This window comes from Meleagris gallopavo, chromosome 1 (assembly GCF_905368555.1).
Source record: "Meleagris gallopavo chromosome 1, MGAL_WU_HG_1.1, whole genome shotgun sequence".
Lineage (NCBI taxonomy): Eukaryota > Metazoa > Chordata > Aves > Galliformes > Phasianidae > Meleagris > Meleagris gallopavo.
The window spans coordinates 191,900,359-191,919,933 of NC_139404.1; the positions used below are offsets into that span (position 1 = coordinate 191,900,359).

The 19,575-nt window shown below is 58.9% G+C and overlaps 1 protein-coding gene across 3 annotated transcripts in view; it reads right to left on the bottom strand.

Moving 5' to 3' along the window:
- Window positions 1–5,903: 5,903 nt before the first annotated feature.
- CLPB (ClpB family mitochondrial disaggregase) overlaps window positions 5,904–19,575 on the bottom strand; it is a 49,813-nt gene continuing 36,141 nt past the window's right edge. For 2 of the 3 annotated variants that reach the window (XM_085216530.1, XM_085216532.1), the window contains 9 exons: window positions 19,142–19,219; window positions 18,040–18,095; window positions 17,756–17,800; window positions 13,873–14,034; window positions 11,949–12,198; window positions 10,837–10,910; window positions 9,385–9,504; window positions 9,194–9,298; window positions 5,904–6,384 (listed from right to left, as the gene is read on the bottom strand). In XM_085216530.1, the coding sequence (XP_085072656.1) occupies window positions 6,133–6,384; window positions 9,194–9,298; window positions 9,385–9,504; window positions 10,837–10,910; window positions 11,949–12,198; window positions 13,873–14,034; window positions 17,756–17,800; window positions 18,040–18,095; window positions 19,142–19,219 (1,142 nt within the window). In that variant the 3' untranslated portion in view covers window positions 5,904–6,132. The remainder of the gene's footprint in view (window positions 6,385–9,193; window positions 9,299–9,384; window positions 9,505–10,836; window positions 10,911–11,948; window positions 12,199–13,872; window positions 14,035–17,755; window positions 17,801–18,039; window positions 18,096–19,141; window positions 19,220–19,575) is intronic. The other variant, XM_085216531.1, reaches the window with a different exon arrangement.

Genomic DNA, 19,575 nt, shown 5'->3' on the forward strand with positions numbered 1-19,575 from the left:
CCCATCCCATCCCATCCCATCCCATCCCATCCCATCCCATCCCATCCCCATCCCATCCCATCCCATCCCATCCCCACCCCATCCCACCCCATCCCATCCCACCCCATCCCATCCCACCCCCATCCCATCCCATCCCATCCCATCCCATCCCATCCCATCCCATCCCATCCCCATCCCATCCCATCCCATCCCACCCCATCCCATCCCATCCCACCCCATCCCATCCCACCCACCCCATCCCATCCCACCCCACCCCATCCCCATCCCACCCCATCCCATCCCATCCCATCCCATCCCATCCCATCCCCATCCCATCCCATCCCATCCCACCCCATCCCATCCCATCCCACCCCACCCATCCCATCCCACCCCATCCCATCCCACCCCATCCCACCCCCATCCCATCCCACCCGATCCCATCCCATCCCCATCCCATCCCATCCCATCCCACCCCATCCCATCCCATCCCACCCCATCCCCATCCCATCCCATCCCATCCCATCCCATCCCACCCCATCCCCATCCCCATCCCCTCCCATCCCACCCCACCCCACCCCATCCCATCCCATCTGATCCCACCCCATCCCACCCCCATCCCACCCCACCCCATCCCATCCCACCCCATATCCTCATCCCATCCCATCCCTCTCTCCCTCCCCCCCCCATTTCTCAGCCCCATAGGATTCCAGCAGTGCCCATTACCCCCCCGCGGTTCCCCGATGAATTTCACACCCCCGGCTCGGAGTTTCTCCCCTTTTCAGCTGCGCCGCGGGGATCTGGGGGGATTTGGGGCCATTTTCAAGACAAACACTTTCACTAAAGAGGATTTAAAAGTCAAATTGCTCCCGACGGGGGTCTGTGGGTCTGTGTGCGAGGGGAGGCGGTGGGCTTTGGGGGGTGGTTGGGGGTCTGCGTGCCCTCCCTGCAGGGTCGGATCCTAAGCAGGGCTGTGGGGCAGCTCAGCCCCAGCACGGGGGCAGCGTCCTCCCATTCCCTGTCCCCACACCCGACCCGCGTCCCCTCCCACGTGCTGCTCCACGTCCTGCCGTGTCCTTCCCCGCTCCTACCACGTCCTGTCCGTGTCCGTCCTCCTCTTCACGTCCACCTCCACGTCCTCCCCGCGTCCGTCTCCATGTCCTTTCCCATGTCCTCCCCATGTCCGTCTCCATGTCTCTTCCCATCTCCGTGTCCTTCTCCATCTCCATCTCCATCTCCACATCCTTTCCCACCTCCATGTCCTCCCCGTGTCCATCTCCACATCCTTTCCCACCTCCATGTCCTCCCCGTGCCCGTCTCCATGTGCCTTTCCACCTCCATGTCCTCCCCGTGTCCATCTCCACATCCTTTCCCACCTCCATGTCCTCCCCGTGTCCGTCTCCATGTCCTTTCCCATCTCCATGTCCTTTCCCATCTCCATGTCCTTCCCCATCACCATGTCCTCCCCATGTCCGTCTCCACGTTCTTCCCCATCCCCACGTCCATCTCTATGCCCTCCCCACGTTTATCTCCATGTCCCTTCCCATCTCCACGTCCTTCTTTATCTCCCTATCTCCTTTTCCTCCCCATCCCCATGTCCTCCCCACATCCATCTCCTTTTCCTCCCCACCTCCATGTCCTCCCACCTCCATCTCCACGTCCTTCCCCATCTCCATGTCCTCTCCATGCCCATCTCCTTTTCCTCCCCATCTCCATGTCCTCCCCACGTCCTTCCCCATCCCCATGTCCTTTCCCATGTCCTCCCCACGTCCTTCCTCATCTCCATGTCCTCCCCATGTCCATCTCCATGTCCTTCCCCATCTTCATCTCCATGTCCTCCCCATGTCCTCCCCGTGTCCATCTTCACGTCCTCCCCATCTCCATCTCCTTTTCCTCCCCATCTCCATGTCCTCCCCACCTCCTTCCCCATCCCCATGTCCTCCCACGTCCATCTCCATGTCCTTCCCCATTTCCACGTCCATCTCCACGTCCTCCCCATCTCCATCTCCTTTTCCTCCCCATCTCCATGTCCATCTCCACGTCCTTCCCCATCTCCACGTCCTCCCCACATCCTCCCACGTCCGTCTCCATGTCCTTCCCCATCTTCATCTCCATGTCCTCCCCACGTCCATCCCTGTGTCCTCCCCATCTCCATCTCCTTTTCCTCCCCATCTCCATGTCCATCTCCACGTCCTTCCCCACCTCCATGTCCTCTCCATCTCCATCTCCTTTTCCTCCCCCTTTCCATGTCCATCTCCACGTCCTCCCCACGTCCCTCCCCATCTCCACGTCCTCCCCATCTCCATCTCCTTTTCCTCCCCATCTCCTTTTCCTCCCCACCCCCACCCCCACCCCCACCCCCACCTCCCCTCCCCCTCCCATCGCTGTGCCCTGCCCCCTGCCCTCCCCACCCATACCTGTCCAGTCCCACGCCCAGCCCCATTCAATCCCACGTCCATCCTCACGCCCTCCCCTTACCCAGCTCCTACCCCACGTCCTTCCCATGTTCTGCCCCACTCTATTCCACGACCATCCCCACATCCATCTCCACGGCCCGCTCCATGTCCATGTCCTACCCCATCTCCTGCCCCATATCCATCCCTATGGTCCACCCCATATCCGTCCCCATGTCCTCCCCATATCCATCCTTGTATCCTACCCCATATCCATCCCCATGTCCTCCCCCATATCCATCCCTGTATCCTACCCCATATCCGTCCCCATGTCCTCCCCATATTCTCCCCATATCTATCCCTATATCCTGCCCCATATCCATCTTCATATCCATTCCCATATCCTCCCATATCCTGCCCCGTATCCATCCCTGTATCCTACCCCATATCCATCCCCATGTCCTACCCCTTATCCTACCCCATATCCTACCCCATATCCATCCCCATATCCTCCCATCTCCTCCCCATGTCCTCCCCATATCCTGCCCCATATCTATCCCCATGTCCTCCCCATATCCTGCCCCATATCCATCCCCATGTCCTCCCCATATCCTGCCCCATATCCATCCCCATATCCATCCCCGTATCCTACCCCGTATGAATCTTCATATCCATCCCCACATCTTGCCCCATATCCATCCCCACCTCCCACCCCACATCCTACTCCATGTCTTGCCCTATATCCATCTCCATATCCCACCCCATAGCCACGTCCTACCCCATATCCATCCCCATATCCATCCCTATATCCTACCTTATATCCATCTCCATCTCCACCCCCCCATCTCCATCCCCATGTCTCACCCCATATCTCACCCCATATCCATCCCCATATCCCACCCCATATCCATCCCCATATCCTATCCCGTATCCCACCCCATACCCACTCCAAGTCCATCCCCATTCCCCACATCCTGCCCCCACCCCACCTTCCCCCAGTTCCCCCCCCATCTCCCTCTCCCCATCTCCCCCCACCCCATCCCAGCTCCGGGTGCCCCCCACCCCCCTCCATCCCCCTCCCGACCCCGCAGATCAGGATCAGGGCAGGTCGCTAACGGCGTTAATTAGATCTCAGGGCTGGAGGCCGCCGAGCAGAGAGAGCCCCACCGTCAGCTGCTGCACTTGTGAAAAGTTAATGCAATTACGCCTTCCCTCTAAACTAATTAGGCAGCAATCTGCCACGCAAGGAGCTGCGGTGGCTGCCCAGAGCCGGGGGCAGAGAGGGGGGATGGGAAGAGGGGGGGGGAGAGGACAGAGGGGGGGTCGCAGCACCGTGGATGTGGGGAGGCGACGTCCCGGTGTCACCGGCACGGAGGTGGGTGCGTGGGGTGGGTGCAGGGCCTGCGTGGGGGGAGAAGGGGGGAGGAACCTCGTGGCAGGAGCGCAGCGGTGCTGCAACGCAAGCGTGGTGCATGCAGAGGCCTGGCGTGGAGCACGGTGCTGCTGCAACAGTGCTGGGCACGCCAGGGGCCCTTGCAAGCATTCTGCAACCCGGAGTTGGTGCAACCCAGAGTTGGTGCACCTGGTGCCCTTGCAAAAGTGCATGGCATCGGTGCAACCCATGCTTGGTGGTTGTGCTGGGTGCATGTGGTGCCCTTGCAAAGGTGCATGGCGTCGGTGCAACCCAGAGTTGGTGCATGTGGTGCCCTTGCAAAGGTGCATGGCATTGATGCAACCCAGTTGGTGCACGTGGTGCCCTTGCAAAGGTGCATGGCGTCGGTGCAACCCATGCTTGGGGCAACCCAGAGTTGGTGCATGTGGTGCCCTTGCAAAGGTGCATGGCGTCGGTGCAACCCAGAGTTGGTGCACGTGGTGCCCTTGCAAAGGTGCATGGCGTCGGTGCAACTCAGAGTTGGTGCATGTGGTGCCCTTGCAAAGGTGCATGGCGTCGGTGCAACCCAGAGTTGGTGCAACCCAGAGTTGGTGCACCTGGTGCCCTTGCAAAGGTGCATGGCGTCGGTGCAACCCAGAGTTGGTGCATGTGGTGCCCTTGCAAAGGTGCATGGCGTCGGTGCAACCCATGCTTGGTGCAACCCATGCCTGTGCTGATTGCACGTGGTGCCCTTGCAAAGATGCATGGCATTGGTGCAACCCATGCTTGGTGCAACCAATGTTTGGTGCACCCGGTGCCCTTGCAAAGGTGCATGGCGTTGGTGCAACCCAGAGTTGGTGCAACCCACGCTTGGTGCCCGTGGTGCCCTTGCAAAAAGTGCATGGCGTTGGTGCAACCCGCGCTCAGTGCAACCCATGATTGTGCTTGGTGTACGTGGTGCCCTTGCAGAGGTGCATGGCACTGGTGCAACCCATGCTTGGTGCAACCCATGCTTGGTGCAACCAATGTTTGGTGCCTGTGGTGCCCTTGCAAAGGTGCATGGCACTGGTGCAACCCATGCTTGGTGCAACCAACTCTTGGAGCACGTGGTGCCCTTGCAAAGTCGCACGGCGTTGGTGCAATCCCAATCCATGCGTGGTGCAACGCATGCTTGGTGCAACCAATGTTTGGTGCACCCGGTGCCCTTGCAGAGGTGCATGGCATTGGTGCAACTCAGAGTTGGTGCAACCCGTGCTTGGTGCAACCCGTGCTTGGTGCAACCCGTGCTTGGTGCAACCTGTGCTTGGTGCAACCCATGCTTGGTGCAACCCATGCTTGGTGCAACCTGTGCTTGGTGCAACCCATGCTTGGTGCAACCCATATTTGGTGCAACCCATGCTTGGTGCAACCCATGGTTGGTGCAACCCGTGCTTGGTGCAACCCGTGCTTGGTGCAACCCGTGCTTGGTGCAACCCATGCTTGTGCTGGGTGCCCGTGGTGCCCCTGCAAAGGTGCATGGCCTGTTTAATGAGGGCTGCTATGCGGCTGCCCCTCATCAAATCTCACCCATCACCTCCTCACGTCCCCCTACCCCACCCCCACTCCCCACCCCCCACCCCCTCTTGTTGTTGTGTCCCTGCAGCCCCCCCACCCTTCACTCCCAGCACCACCGCACCAACGCATTGAGGTGGTGGGGGAGGAGGACCCCCCCCCAAAACCACCCAGGGACGACCTGAGAGCCCCTCCCGAGAGCTGGGTGGGGAGGACCCCCCCCAAAACCACCCAGGGACGACCTCAGAGCCCCTCCCAAGAGCTGGGTGGGGAGGACCCCCCCCCAAAACCACCCAGGGAAGACTTGAGAGCCCCTCCTGAGAGCTGGGTGGGGAGGACCCCCCCCACAACCACCCAGGGACGACCTGAGAGCCCTTCCCAAGAGCTGGGTGGGGAGGACCCCCCCAAAACCACCCAGGGACGACCTGAGAGCCCTTCCCGAGAGCTGGGTGGGGAGGACCCCCCAAAACCACCCAGGGACGACCTCAGAGCCCCCCCGAGAGCTGGGTGGGGAGGACCCCCCCCACAACCACCCAGGGACGACCTCAGAGCCCCCCCCGAGAGCAGGGCAGGCAGGAGGGGAAGCTGCAGGAGTGCCACCCCCACCCGTGTGTGTGCACAACGCCGCCTTTATTGCCATAAATAGAAGCCAAAAGCCCCTCCAACCATCACCCCCGGCCCCCAGCCCACCTCCCCCAGCACCGCCTGCCCCAAATCCGCCGTCCCCGTACCCGCAGAAGCCCCGCAGCCATTCCGTCACCCCAAAACTGGGGTCGGCGCTGCCCTCCAGTCCCACGGACTCCCGCTGTTGGGGTCGGGGCGGCACGCAGCACCAAGGCCCTACAAGAAGTAAGCGATGTTCTCGGGGCTCAGAGGTGCCTGGATGTCCAACTTGCGAGCCTTGCTGTCCTTCTCCACGATCTCCAAGCGTAGGGTGGGTGCTTTGCTTTTCTCCTGCCCCGGGGAAGAGCTCTCTTTGGTCTTCAGCAGCTGCTTGTCGGAATCCTCCACGGCCACGCGGAGGGTGCAGCCCCGCGGCAGCAGGTCCTGCTCGTAGGCGGCCGCCAATTGGTTGACCACGCGCCGTTCCACCTGGAGGGGAATGTTGACAGCTCTGCTCCAAGCCTGGGGCACCCGTGGGTGCACCTGGCCGTGGGATGGACAGCGGCGTGGACCCATTGGTGCTGCACCCCATGTTCAGCCCTTGGGACCCTTGAGTGCGTCTTCTTCCATGGGAAGGACACCGGAGCGGACCCATGGGTGCACCCATCCGTGGGATGGACACCAGCATGGACCCATTGGTGCTTCACGTCATGCTCAGCTCTTGGGACCCTTGAGTGCGTCTTCTTCCATGGGAAGGACACCAGAGCGGACCCATGGGTGCACCCATCCGTGAGATGGACACCAGCATGGACCCATTGGTGCTCCATCCCACGCTTGGTCCTCGGGACCCATGAGTGCACCCTCTTCCGTTGGAAGGACACCAGCATGGACCCATTGGTGCTCCACGCCATGCTCAGCTCTTGGGACCCATGGGTGCACCTTCTTCCATGGGAAGGACACCAGCATGGATCCATAGGTGCACCCTCTTCCATTGGAAGGACACCAGCATGGACCCATTGGTGCTTCACGTCATGCTCAGCTCTTGGGACCCATGGGTGCACCTTCTTCCATGGGAAGGACACCGGAGCGGACCCATGGGTGCACCCATCCGTGGGATGGACACCAGCATGGACCCATTGGTGCTCCATCCCACGCTTGGTCCTCGGGACCCATGGGTGCACCCTCTTCCGTTGGAAGGACACCAGCATGGACCCATTGGTGCTCCATCCCATGCTCAGCTCTTGGGACCCATGGGTGCACCCTCTTCCGTTGGAAGGACACCAGCATGGACCCATTGGTGCTTCATGTCATGCTCAGCTCTTGGGACCCATGGGTGCACCTTCTTCCATGGGAAGGACACCAGAGCGGACCCATGGCTGCACCCATCCATGGGATGGACACCAGCATGGACCCATTGGTGCTCCATCCCATGCTTGGTCCTCGGGACCCATGGGTGCACCCTCTTCCGTTGGAAGGACACCAGCATGGACCCATTGGTGCTCCACGCCATGCTCAGCTCTTGGGACCCATGGGTGCACCTTCTTCCACGGGAAAGACACCAGCATGGAGCCACCATTGATGCTCTACCCCATGCTCAGCTTTTGGGACCCATGGGTGCACCTTCTTCCATGGGAAGGACACCGGAGCGGACCCATGGGTGCACCCATCCGTGGGATGGACACCAGCATGGACCCATTGGTGCTCCATCCCACGCTTGGTCCTCGGGACCCATGGGTGCACCCTCTTCCATTGGAAGGACACCAGCATGGACCCATTGGTGCTCCATCCCATGCTTGGTCCTCGGGACCCATGGGTGCACCCTCTTCCGTTGGAAGGACACCAGCATGGACCCATTGGTGCTCCATCCCATGCTCAGCTCTTGGGACCCATGGGTGCACCTTCTTCCATGGGAAGGACACCAGCATGGATCCATAGGTGCACCCTCTTCCATTGGAAGGACACCAGCATGGACCCATTGGTGCTTCACGTCATGCTCAGCTCTTGGGACCCATGGGTGCACCTTCTTCCATGGGAAGGACACCAGAGTGGACCCATGGGTGCACCCTCTTCCATTGGAAGGACACCAGCATGGACCCATTAGTGCTCCACCCCATGCCCAGCTCTTGGGACCCATGGATGCACCTTCTTCCATGGGAAGGACACCGGAGCGGACCCATGGGTGCACCCATCCGTGAGATGGACACCAGCATGGACCCATTGGTGCTCCATCCCATGCTTGGTCCTCGGGACCCATGGGTGCACCCTCTTCCGTTGGAAGGACCCCAGCATGGACCCATTGGTGCTCCACCCCATGCTCAGCTCTTGGGACCCATGGGTGCACCTTCTTCCACGGGAAAGACACCAGCATGGAGCCACCACTGATGCTCCACCCCATGCTCAGCTTTTGGGACCCATGGGTGCACCTTCTTCCATGGGAAGGACACCAGAGTGGACCCATGGGTGCACCCTCTTCCGTTGGAAGGACACCAGCATGGACCCATTGGTGCTCCATCCCACGCTTGGTCCTTGGGACCCATGGGTGCACCCTCTTCCACGGTACAGACACAAACACGGAGCCACCATTGGTGCTCCAACCAATATTTGCTCCTTGGCACCCATGGGTGCACCCTCTACCACAGGACAGACACAAACACGGGGCCACCATTGGTGCTCCAACCAGTATTTGCTCCTTGGCACCCATGGGTGCACCCTCTACCACAGGACAGACACAAACACGGAGCCACCACTGGTGCTCCAACCAATATTTGCTCCTTGGCACCCATGGGTGCACCCTCTACCACAGGACAGACACAAACACGGGGCCACCATTGGTGCTCCAACCAATATTTGCTCCTTGGCACCCATGGGTGCACCCTCTACCACGGGACAGACACAAACACGGAGCCACCACTGGTGCTCCAACCAATATTTGCTCCTTGGCACCCATGGGTGCACCCTCTACCAAGGGACAGACACAAACACGGAGCCACCATTGGTGCTCCAACCAATATTTGCTCCTTGGCACCCATGGGTGCACCCTCTACCAAGGGACAGACACAAACACGGGGCCACCACTGGTGCTCCAACCAATATTTGCTCCTTGGCACCCATGGGTGCACCCTCTACCACGGTACAGACACAAACACGGAGCCACCACTGGTTCTCCACCCCACGTTTGGCCCCAGGGACCCATGGGTGCACCCATCCACGGGCCAGCCACACGCACGGCCCCACAGATGCTCCCCAAACGAAGGACTTGGTGGTCTCGGTGCCCACCCAGCACCCAGTGGAGCCTCACCTCGTGCTTGATGGACCTGGCACCGTAGTGCAGGTTGTAGCCATCGGCCAACACGTCCAGCACCTCGCGGTCCCACAGCAGAGTGATGTTGTGCCGGGCTTTGGCCTGGGGGGGCGAGAAGGGGCTGAGCTCCCAGCAAGGGGGAAGGGGTGGGGGTCTCCTTGGGTGGGGGTCTCTTCCTCCTCGCGTACCTTCTTGGCCCAGAAGCTGAGCTCTTTGTTGACGAGCTGGATGAGCTCCGAGTGGCAGAAGGGGAGGAAATAAACGATCTCGTTGATCCTCCCCAGGAATTCGTCCCGTCTGAAGTGAGCCTGTGGGGATGGGGGGGTCAGGGGGACACGGGGGGACGTGGGGGGGCCTCCATTTCCAATGGGTGGGGGGGTCCTCCATCTCCAATGGGTGATATGTGGGGCGGGGATGGGGTTGGGGTTGGGGCTGGGTGGGGTTGGAGGTGGGATAGGGATTGAGATGGGTGTTGGGGGTGAGATTGGGGTTGGGGTTGGGGCTGGGTGGGGTTGGAGGTGGGATAGGATTGAGATGGGTGTTGGGGGTGAGATTGGGGTTGGGGCTGGGTGGGGTTGGAGGTGGGATAGGATTGAGATGGGTGTTGGGGGTGAGACTGGGTTTGGGTTTGGGGATGGGTGAGGTTGGAGGTGGGATAGGATTGAGATGGGTGTTGGGGGTGAGATTGGGGTTGGGTTTGGGGTGATTGGGGTTGGAGGTGGGATAGGATTGAGATGGGTGTTGGGGGTGAGATTGGGGTTGGGGCTGGGTGGGGTTGGAGGTGGGATAGGATTGAGATGGGTGTTGGGGGTGATTGGGGTTGGGTTTGGAGATGGGTGGGGTTGGAGGTGGGATAGGATTGAGATGGGTGTTGGGGGTGAGATTGGGGTTGGGTTTGGGGCTGGGTGGGGTTGGAGGTGGGATAGGATTGAGATGGGTGTTGGGGGTGATTGGGGTTGGGTTTGGGGCTGGGTGGGGTTGGAGGTGGGATAGGATTGAGATGGGTGTTGGGGGTGAGAGTTGGGTTGGGATTAGGGTTGAGGTTGGGGTTAGGGGTAGTGGTGGGGTTGAGGGTGGGGTTGGGTTGGGATTAGGGTTGAGGATGAGGTTGGGGTTAGGTTTAGGGCTGGGGGCGAGGTTAGGGTTGGGATTAGGGCTGGGGTTGGGGTTAGTGGTGGGGTTGGGGTGGGTTACGGTTAGGGTTGGGTTGAGATTAAGATTGGGATTGGAGTTGGGGGTCAGGTTTGGGGGTGGGGTTAGGGTTGAGGTTGGGGCTAGATTTAGGATCAAGGTTGAGGTCTGGGTCGGCACTGGGGTTGGGATTAGGGTTGGGTTTAGGGCTGGAGTTGGGGTTAGGCTTCGAGTTGGGATTGGGATTAGGGTTTGGGTTGGGGGTGAGTTTGGGGTTGGGGTTACAGGTGGGGAGGGGAGAGGAGGGGAAGAGGGGAAGGGAGGTGAGGGGAGGGGAGGGGAGGAGAGGAGAGGAGAGGAGAGGAGAGGAGAGGAGAGGAGAGGAGAGGAGAGGAGAGGAGAGGAGAGGAGAGGAGAGGAGAGGAGAGGAGAGGAGAGGAGAGGAGAGGAGAGGAGAGGAGAGGAGAGGAGAGGAGAGGAGAGGAGAGGAGAGGAGAAAGCAGCTCTACCTTTAAAATGGGACGAATGACTTTCTCCTTGAACTGCTTGGAGATGGTGATCTTGTCAGACACCTGCACGTCCTCTGTAAGACAGAAGGACAGAGAGAGCTGGGGGGAGGGAGGGGGTGAAATGTCGTGATGGGCGCACGGGGATGGCAGGACAGCAGGACAGCAGGACAGCAGGACAGCAGGACAGCAGGACAGCAGGGCACGGCCTTCCCAGCCAGCAGCTCTCTGCTCAGCTCGGGGTTCACTTCCCTCCACTGACTGCAGATGGAGCCAAGGGCTGCCAGCCCCGTTCCAGCATCCCACGGCTGGCCGAGCAACTGGGATGCCGGTGGGTGCTTCAATCAACACCAAACGAGGGCTCAGCAGCAGCACTGCCTGCTGCTCCCAAGCCCGGATGGAGAGATGCTGCGTCTCCTTCCCCGCCTCGCTCCACTCGTTGCCCTCCCAGCTGCTCTCAGTGCCACCCCCAGGCCTGGGCTCAGCACAACGGCATGGAGATGCTGTGTTTTCTGACCCCCCAACCTGTTTTCTGACCCCCCCCCCACGGTGTTTTCTGGCCGTGCTCTCGCCGCAGCTCTTTGTTTGTACGGACCCAGAAATTAAAATCCGATGCGTTCAGGAGAAAAGCATTTGGCATTTGGAAATGTGATTCTTCAAAGTTCAGCGCCAGCCAGGCTTTGTCCTTTCGCTGCTCTGATGGGAAGCTTGGAGAATCTGAACCGGGGCGGCCAATTCCCAGAGCAGAGAGAGTGAGGTGGGGGTAGAGAGGCTGAGAAACCCATCGGGTGCCCCCCACGGGGGCTCAGTCCTCACTAACAGGCAAAGGAAAGCGTAGTTCGGCCCTAATTACCAATAAATTAAGCAAAGGACGAATGGAGCTGTTGTTTAAGAAAGCCTCCTGCAGGGATAGACAGAGCTGGGGGGGCTTCCGAGAGGGGCAAACCCAAAGCAGAGGCGCTGTGGAATCATCCCTGCCTCCTCCCACGGGGCGTGAGGCTGTGCTGGGCTCAGGATTTGGGTTGGTGGTCGGGCTGGACCATCCACGTGGCCTTTTCTGACCCCACCGACTCGGTGACCCCCAGCTGGAGGGGCCCACGAGGAGCACCCCGTACCTAAGTTCTCTGCAATCCTTTTCTTGCTCATCTCCATGGCCTCCTGCCTGAGCTGCAGGGCGTGCTGGGCGATCTCGTCGCTCGCCACGTTGGAGGTCATGATGAAGATGGCATCCTTGCAGTCGATGGTTTTCCCTTTGCCGTCCGTCAGCCTGCCCTGCCACGACACCAAGGCAGCACGCAGCGTGAGCGGGGAACCTCTGGGGCACAGGGCTCTGCTTTTCCCCGTGATGGGCTTCCTTGTGCTGCACTGAGGGGAGGGGGGTGAGCTGCAGGAATTCCCACATCTCACAGGGACCACATCGTTGCCTGCCCACCTCCACCTCCACCTCCACCTCCACCTCCACCTCCACCTCCACCTCCACCTCCACCTCCACCTCCACCTTCACTTCCATCTCCATCTCCATCCCCATCCCCATCTCTATCCCCATCCATCTTCATCCCCATCTTTCTCCACCTCCACTTCCACCTCCATCTATTTCCACCTCTATCTCCATCCCCATCACCATCCCCATCTCCATCCCCATCCACCTCCATCTCCATCCCCATCCATCTTCATCCCCATCTTTCTCCACCTTCACTTCCACCTCCATCTATCTCCACCTCTATCTCCATCCCCATCCCCATCTCCATCCCCATCCATCTTCATCCCCATCTTTCTCCACCTCCACTTCCACCTCCATCTATTTCCACCTCTATCTCCATCCCCATCACCATCCCCATCTCCATCCCCATCCACCTCCATCTCCATCCCCATCCATCTTCATCCCCATCTTTCTCCACCTCCACCTCCATCTCCATCTATCTCCACCTCTATCTCCATCCTCATCCCCACCCATCTCCATCCCCATCCCCATCCATCTCCATCTCCATCCCCATCCCATCCATCCCCATCTCCATCTCCATCTCCATCTCCATCTCCATCTCCATCTCCATCTCCATCCCCATCTCCATCTCCATCTCCATCCATCCCTATCCCCATCCCCATCTATCTCCATCTCCGCCTCCATCTTCATTTCCATCTCCATCCCCATCTCCACCTATCCTCATCTCCATCTCCATCTCCACCACTTATCCCCAACTCCATCTCCATCTCCATCTCCATCTCCATCTCCATCTCCATCTCCATCTCCATCTCCATCTCCATCTCCCTCCATCCCATCCCATTCCCACCCCCCAATCCCCATCCCACCCCATCCCACCCCATCCCATCCCATCCCATCCCATCCCATCCCATCCCATCCCATCCCATCCCATCCCATCCCATCCCCATCCCATCCCATTCCCACCCCCCAATCCCCATCCCATCCCACCCCATCCCACCCCACCCCATCCTATCCCCATCCCCACCCCACGCCATCCCACCCCACGCCATCCCATCCCACCCCCAGCCAGGAGATGTGGGGCAGAGCAAGCTTTGGTTTGACAGCACAGGATCACTCATTCTGTTGATTAACAACGTAAAAGAGGGAGAGAGAAAAAGGAGGAAGAAACGAGCTGCTCCCCAGGCTGTCTCTCCCCTCGATCTGTCTCCGGCAGCACATCTCTGCCACAATGACACAAATCCTCGTTGGGTGCTTGAGATTAACATTTGGGTTATTGCCCTGTCAAGTGAGCGGTGCAGGAATTGATTTCACATTGAGCTGCCGCCGCGATGATCTATGCAAGAAAAATGGCCTTATTAATCCTTAAAAAAGAAAAACAAAACTCCACGACAACTCCGGAGTTTGTTTGCCTGCCGGGATGGACGGGGAAACCTGAGGAATGAATGGGAAAAGCTGCGTGCGTGGGGCTGGGAGGAGGGCGGTGAGCAGCGCTGCCCCGCTCGTCTCCTCTCGTGCTCCTTGGTCGCAGGTGCTGGGCACAGAGAAAAGCCTCCGGAGCAGCACAGAGCCACGGCAGGGCTGCAGAGCCCTGCGCTCACCTCATCGAAGAGCTGCAGCATGATGGTGAGCACGTCCGGATGGGCTTTGTCCACCTCGTCGAAGAGCACCACGGCGTTGGGGCACTGCCGCAGCTTCTTGGTCAGCTGCCCGCCCTCCTCGTGGCCCACGTAGCCCGGCGGGGAGCCGATGAACTTGGCCACCTGGGGGGGGAGGAGAGGGTGTGTGAGAGGAGAGCTTCGTCGTGGACAAACGGAGATCTCCATCCTTTGCAGCGCATCCTTCCGGAGCGAGTCTGAAGGAGAGCAAGGGGTGCGTGGGGAGCGAAGGGTGGGGAGCGGCCGCGCGGAGGACATCCGTCCTCCATCGGTAACAACTCGTCTGCTTCCCACTGTGATCACACGGGGTGCAAAAGCAGAAGACAGGAGAGTGCTCCTGGCAAGGGAAACGCTTTTGCAAACGTGGTGAGTGAGCTTTCGCAACTCCCAGCGCTGTCATGCGCTCGCAGAACGGCGAAGGTTGGAAAAGACCTTCAGGATCCCCAACCCCAACCCATCCACTGAGCGTGGCCCTAAGCAGAACTGCAGAATCACAAAGGTTGGAAAAGACCTTCAGGATCCCCAACCCCAACCCATCCACTGAGCGTGGCCCTAAACAGAACTGCAGAATCACAAAGGTTGGAAAAGACCTTCAGGATCCCCAACCCCAACCCATCCACTGAGCGTGGCCCTAAACAGAACCGCAGAATCACAAAGGTTGGAAAAGACCTTCAGGATCCCCAACCCCAACCCATCCACTGAGCGTGGCCCTAAAGAGAACGGCAGAATCACAAAGGTTGGAAAAGACCTTCAGGATCCCCAACCCCAACCCATCCACTGAGCGTGGCCCTAAAGAGAACGGCAGAATCACAAAGGTTGGAAAAGACCTTCAGGATCCCCAACCCCAACCCATCCACTGAGCGTGGCCCTAAACAGAACTGCAGAATCACAAAGGTTGGAAAAGAACTTCAGGATCCCCAACCCCAACCCATCCACTGAGCGTGGCCCTAAACAGAACGGCAGAATCACAAAGGTTGGAAAAGAACTTCAGGATCCCAACCCCAACCCATCCACTGAGCGTGGCCCTAAACAGAACGGCAGAATCACAAAGGTTGGAAAAGACCTTCAGGATCCCCAACCCCAATCCATCCACTGAGCGTGGCCCTAAACAGAACTGCAGAATCACAAAGGTTGGAAAAGACCTCCAAGATCCCCAAATCCAACACACCACGCCCAATGGCCCTGTCCCTAAAGTCATTATGGTTGGGAAAGGCATCTGAGATCCCCAAACTCAACCCCAACCCATCCCAACGTGTCCACTGAGCGTGGCCCTAAAGAGAACCACAGAATCACAAAGGTTGGAAAAGACCTCCGAGATCCCCAAATCCAACCCAACCCATCCCACCGTGTCCACTGAGTGTGGCCAAAACAGAACCACAGAATCACAAAGGTTGGAAAAGACCTCCGAGATCCCCAAATCCAACCCAACCCATCCCACCGTGTCCACTGAGCGTGGCCAAAACAGAACCGCAGAATCACAAAGGTTGGAAAAGACCTCCAAGATCCCCAAATCCAACACATCATGCCCAATGGCCCTGTCCCTAAAGTCATTATGGTTGGGAAAGGCATCTGAGATCCCCAAACTCAACCCCAACCCATCCCACCGTGTCCACTGAGCGTGGCCAAAACAGAACCACAGAATCACAAAGGTTGGAAAAGAGCTCCGAGATTCCCAAATCCCACCCCAACCCATCCCACCGTGTCCGTCGATCACGTTCCTCAAGAGGATCATAGAATCATTATGGTTGGAAAAGGCATCCAAGATCCTCAAACCCAACCTCAATCCGTCCCACCGTGCCCCACTGACCATGGCCCTAAACAGAGCCATAGAATCATTAAGGTTGGAAAGACCTCCAAGATCCCCAAATCCTACCCCAACCCATCCCACTGTGTCCACAGATCATGGTCCTGAACAGAACCATAGAATCACTGCAGCTGGAAAAGGCATCTGAGATCCCCAAACTCAACCTCAACCCATCCCACCGTGCCCACTGGCCACGGCCCTAAACAGAACCACAGAATCATTGAGGTTGGAAAAGGCACCCGAGATCCTCAACCCAACCCCAAACCACCCCCCTGTGTCCACTGGCCACGGCCCTAAATAGAATCATAAAATCGCAAAGGTTGAAAAAAGACCTCCAAGATTCCCAAATCCTACCCCAACCCATCCCAACGTGCCCACAGACCGTGGCCCTAAACAGAACCATAGAATCACTGCAGCTGGAAAAGGAATCTGAGATCCCAAAACCCAACCCCAACCCACCCCACCGTGTCCACCGGCCACGGCCCTAAATAGAATCACTATGGTTGGAAAGGCCTCCCAGATGCCCCAACCCAACCCATCACACCGTGCCCAATGACCACGGCCCTAAATAGAATCATAAAATCACAAAGGTTGAAAAAAGACCTCCAAGGTCCCCAAATCCAACCCCAACCCATCCCACTGTAACCACTGACTGCGCCCCCCAGGTGCCACATCCCCACGGCTCTGGGACACCTCTGAGGACCCCGACCCCACCTCTCCCTGGGCAGCTGTGCCAACGCATCACCACTCTTTGGAAGAAGAACTGTTCCCCAGTCTCCAGCCTGACCCTCCCCAGCCTGAAGCTACGCCCCATAGCTCCTGTGGGTCAGCCTGCCCAGGCGGGTGCAGAGGCAGCAGAGCAAAGACCCCCTGGGGTCTCCCCAAGCAGAGCCCCCACCCCAGCCGCAGCTCCATCAGCGCAGGGCCGCCCCCGGGGCCGCTGCTCCCGGGCTGACCTCCCGATCCTTGTTTGCCTGAGAAATTTATATCGCCCCCGATGCAATTCTCTGCACGATCCCTCCCCTCTGCTCTGCCTCCCGTCTTTGTCAGGGCGCTGTGTTTTATGGCTCGCATTTTACGCCGCTGCTCCCGACTCCTTCTTTGCACTGAGTCATCGGCGTCGCTTTCTTTTCCTCCACTTCTCCCTGATGCCGGGCAGCACCCCGGCACCGCGGCCATCCGTCAGGGCAGACGTGAGCACCTGGCTGTTCTCTGCGCTGCCCTCCTCGCTTCTCTGCTTGAAGGCAGTGCTCTCCTCCTCCTCCTCATCCTCCTCCTCCTCCACACCCTCTCCAAAAGCGTGTGGGGCTGCACACGGTTGGTTTTTCACCCACCAGGACCCCCAGGTCCTTCTGCCCAGTTCTTCTCCCACTCCGCACGCGATGTCACTGATGAAGATGTTGAAGAGCCCCAGGACGGACCCTTTGGGGACAGCACTCAGCACCACCCCCACCTGAACCTGAGCCGCTGGCCACCCTCTGACCACGACCATCCAATTCCTTATCCGCCAAAACATCCAACCCTCGTCTCTCCAATCCAGAGATCAGGATGAGGTGGGAGGCCATGCTAAAAGCCTTGCCAAGCGCAGGTAGGTGACACCAACCAGCCTCCCTTTGTCCCTCCGTCACAGAGGGCTGCTGGATGGGTCAGGCACGACGTTCCCTTGGTGAAACCACGCTAACCGTCTCAGATCACCAGCTCGTCCCTCCTGTGCTTTAACATCTCTTCCAGGAGGATCTGTTCCATGTCCAGGACGGTTCCATCCCAGTCAGGAGCCCGGTGCTATTTGCAGCAGGTGGGGGGTCAGCCCCCCAGCCCCCCGCGGAAGAGCCGGGACAGGTGGGACACACATCCACCTCTCTGCAGCACCACCAGCTGGGAAGGAGGGCTGACGGAAAACCCCACGCCCCGGTCCTGTCCTCCTGCTGGCTTCTGCCCACGCCGAAGCCGCAACACCACCTGCTTTGCCAGCCCCACGCAACCCCAAAGCCCCCAACCCCATCCCCCAGCCCACGGACCGACCTCGTGCCTCTCCTGGAACTCCGACATGTCCAGTCTGATGAAACCCTGGAAGAGAAAAGAAGCACAGCACCTGAGTCTCCACGCAAACGCTCCAACTTTTGGAGTTCTCCAGAAGGAGGTGGCAGCATGGATGGACACGCTCCTGTCTGCTTCGTCCTCAGGCCGAAGCTTTCAATGGAAAACCCTTCCACGGAGAGCAGCTCAGCCCGACACTGCCTGCAGACGTGAGGCTGAGCTCTCACTCCGGCACACATTCCCACCAGCAAAAGGGAGAGGAGCTTTACCTTCTTCACATCCTTGTGGATGTACTTGGCTGTCTGCTTGGCCAGCTCCGTTTTACCTGTTGCAAACACAAGCACAGGGTCAGTATTCCACCTCTGTGTTCTACCCTCCAGATAAGGAATTTCAGGGAAAGGATGGGATGTTCTTGATGCCTCCATCAGCTGAAAAATGGCTGACACGAAGACGCGTGGGGCATTTCGGTGTGTGCACACTTGGTCTTCCAGACACCCCCACCCCCAGGCCCACACAGCACATCGCTGATACAACGCAGCTCCCCGCTGCTTCGCCCCCCTGTCTCGACATCCACTCACATCTCATTTCAAGATCCATTCGCATCTCATTTCAGGATCCATTCATCCCTTATTTCAATATCCATTCATACTTTATTTCAATATTCATTCACATCTTAACTCAGTATTCATTCACATCTTATCCCCTGCCCTCGCCCAGGCGGGAGAAGCGCCGGCGTTGCTTTGAATGCCACCACTTGGTTCCTTCGAATCTCATTGTTTTTTAATTTTTTTCCTCCCCCCTCCTCTCCCCACCCCCCCACCAAGTAAAACTCATTCTGCCCGTCTCATGAACCAATCCGCCGTCACGCTGCTCGAGGAAAAATATCATCAGCATCAACAGGACGACGCTGCTGCAAAGCGAGCAGAGCAGAAGCGGATCGGGTTTGCGAGCAGCCCATTCCTACCCACAGCTCCCACCCACGAGGGGTCCCTCTGGGACAGCAGGGCACTGCTCAACCTGCGCCCCTCTAAGGGGAAAATGTTCTTTTTGGAGCTGGGATGAGCAGCGTGAGGGATGCGGATGGGTGCCTGCGGGCCCACGGGCAGCACCTGCAGGTGGTGCGCAGCCCTTCGTTGGGATGGGTTTGGGATTTGGGTTCGGGTTGGGTACGAGGGAGAATTTCTCCTCCAAAGGGTGGCCACGCACTGCACAGCTGCCCGGGGAGTGGGGGGATCCCTGGGGGTGTCCCAGAACCCCGTGGCACTGCGGGATGCACTGGGAATGATGATGGGGTTGGATTTGAGAATCTCAGTCTATCGCAACCTTTGCGACGCTGTGGCCGTGTGCAGCTCTGCATCCCGCTCACGTTACCTATCCCAGATGATCCCAAGAAGAGGAAGACCAGCGGGTGCTCCTCGTCGTACCAGCCGTTCTCCTTCCTCCGAATAGCTGCCACGGAAACAAAAGTCGGGGGGGGGTGGGGGGGTCGAGGGGGGAGAAGGCGTATAAATCAATGACACAAAAGCAAGTATAATTATCACTAAGTATACACTATGTTTTACTGCTCTCTGCCCACTCAAAGTCCTCCCTGCCATTAGTGCTACCTAATTTGATTAGCCAGCAAAGGCCCCAGAGACACCTAATCAGGTTAGCATGGATTTGGAAAGCTGCCCAGAGCAGATTTCGGATAAACTTTTCCAGGATGTGCACTCAGCGTTGCCAGGGAGACGGCGAGGAGGGGGACAGGGGATGAGCTGGGCGGCACGCCGGGCTTCCAGCTCCGAGCTCAGCCAGCCTTCCTGTGA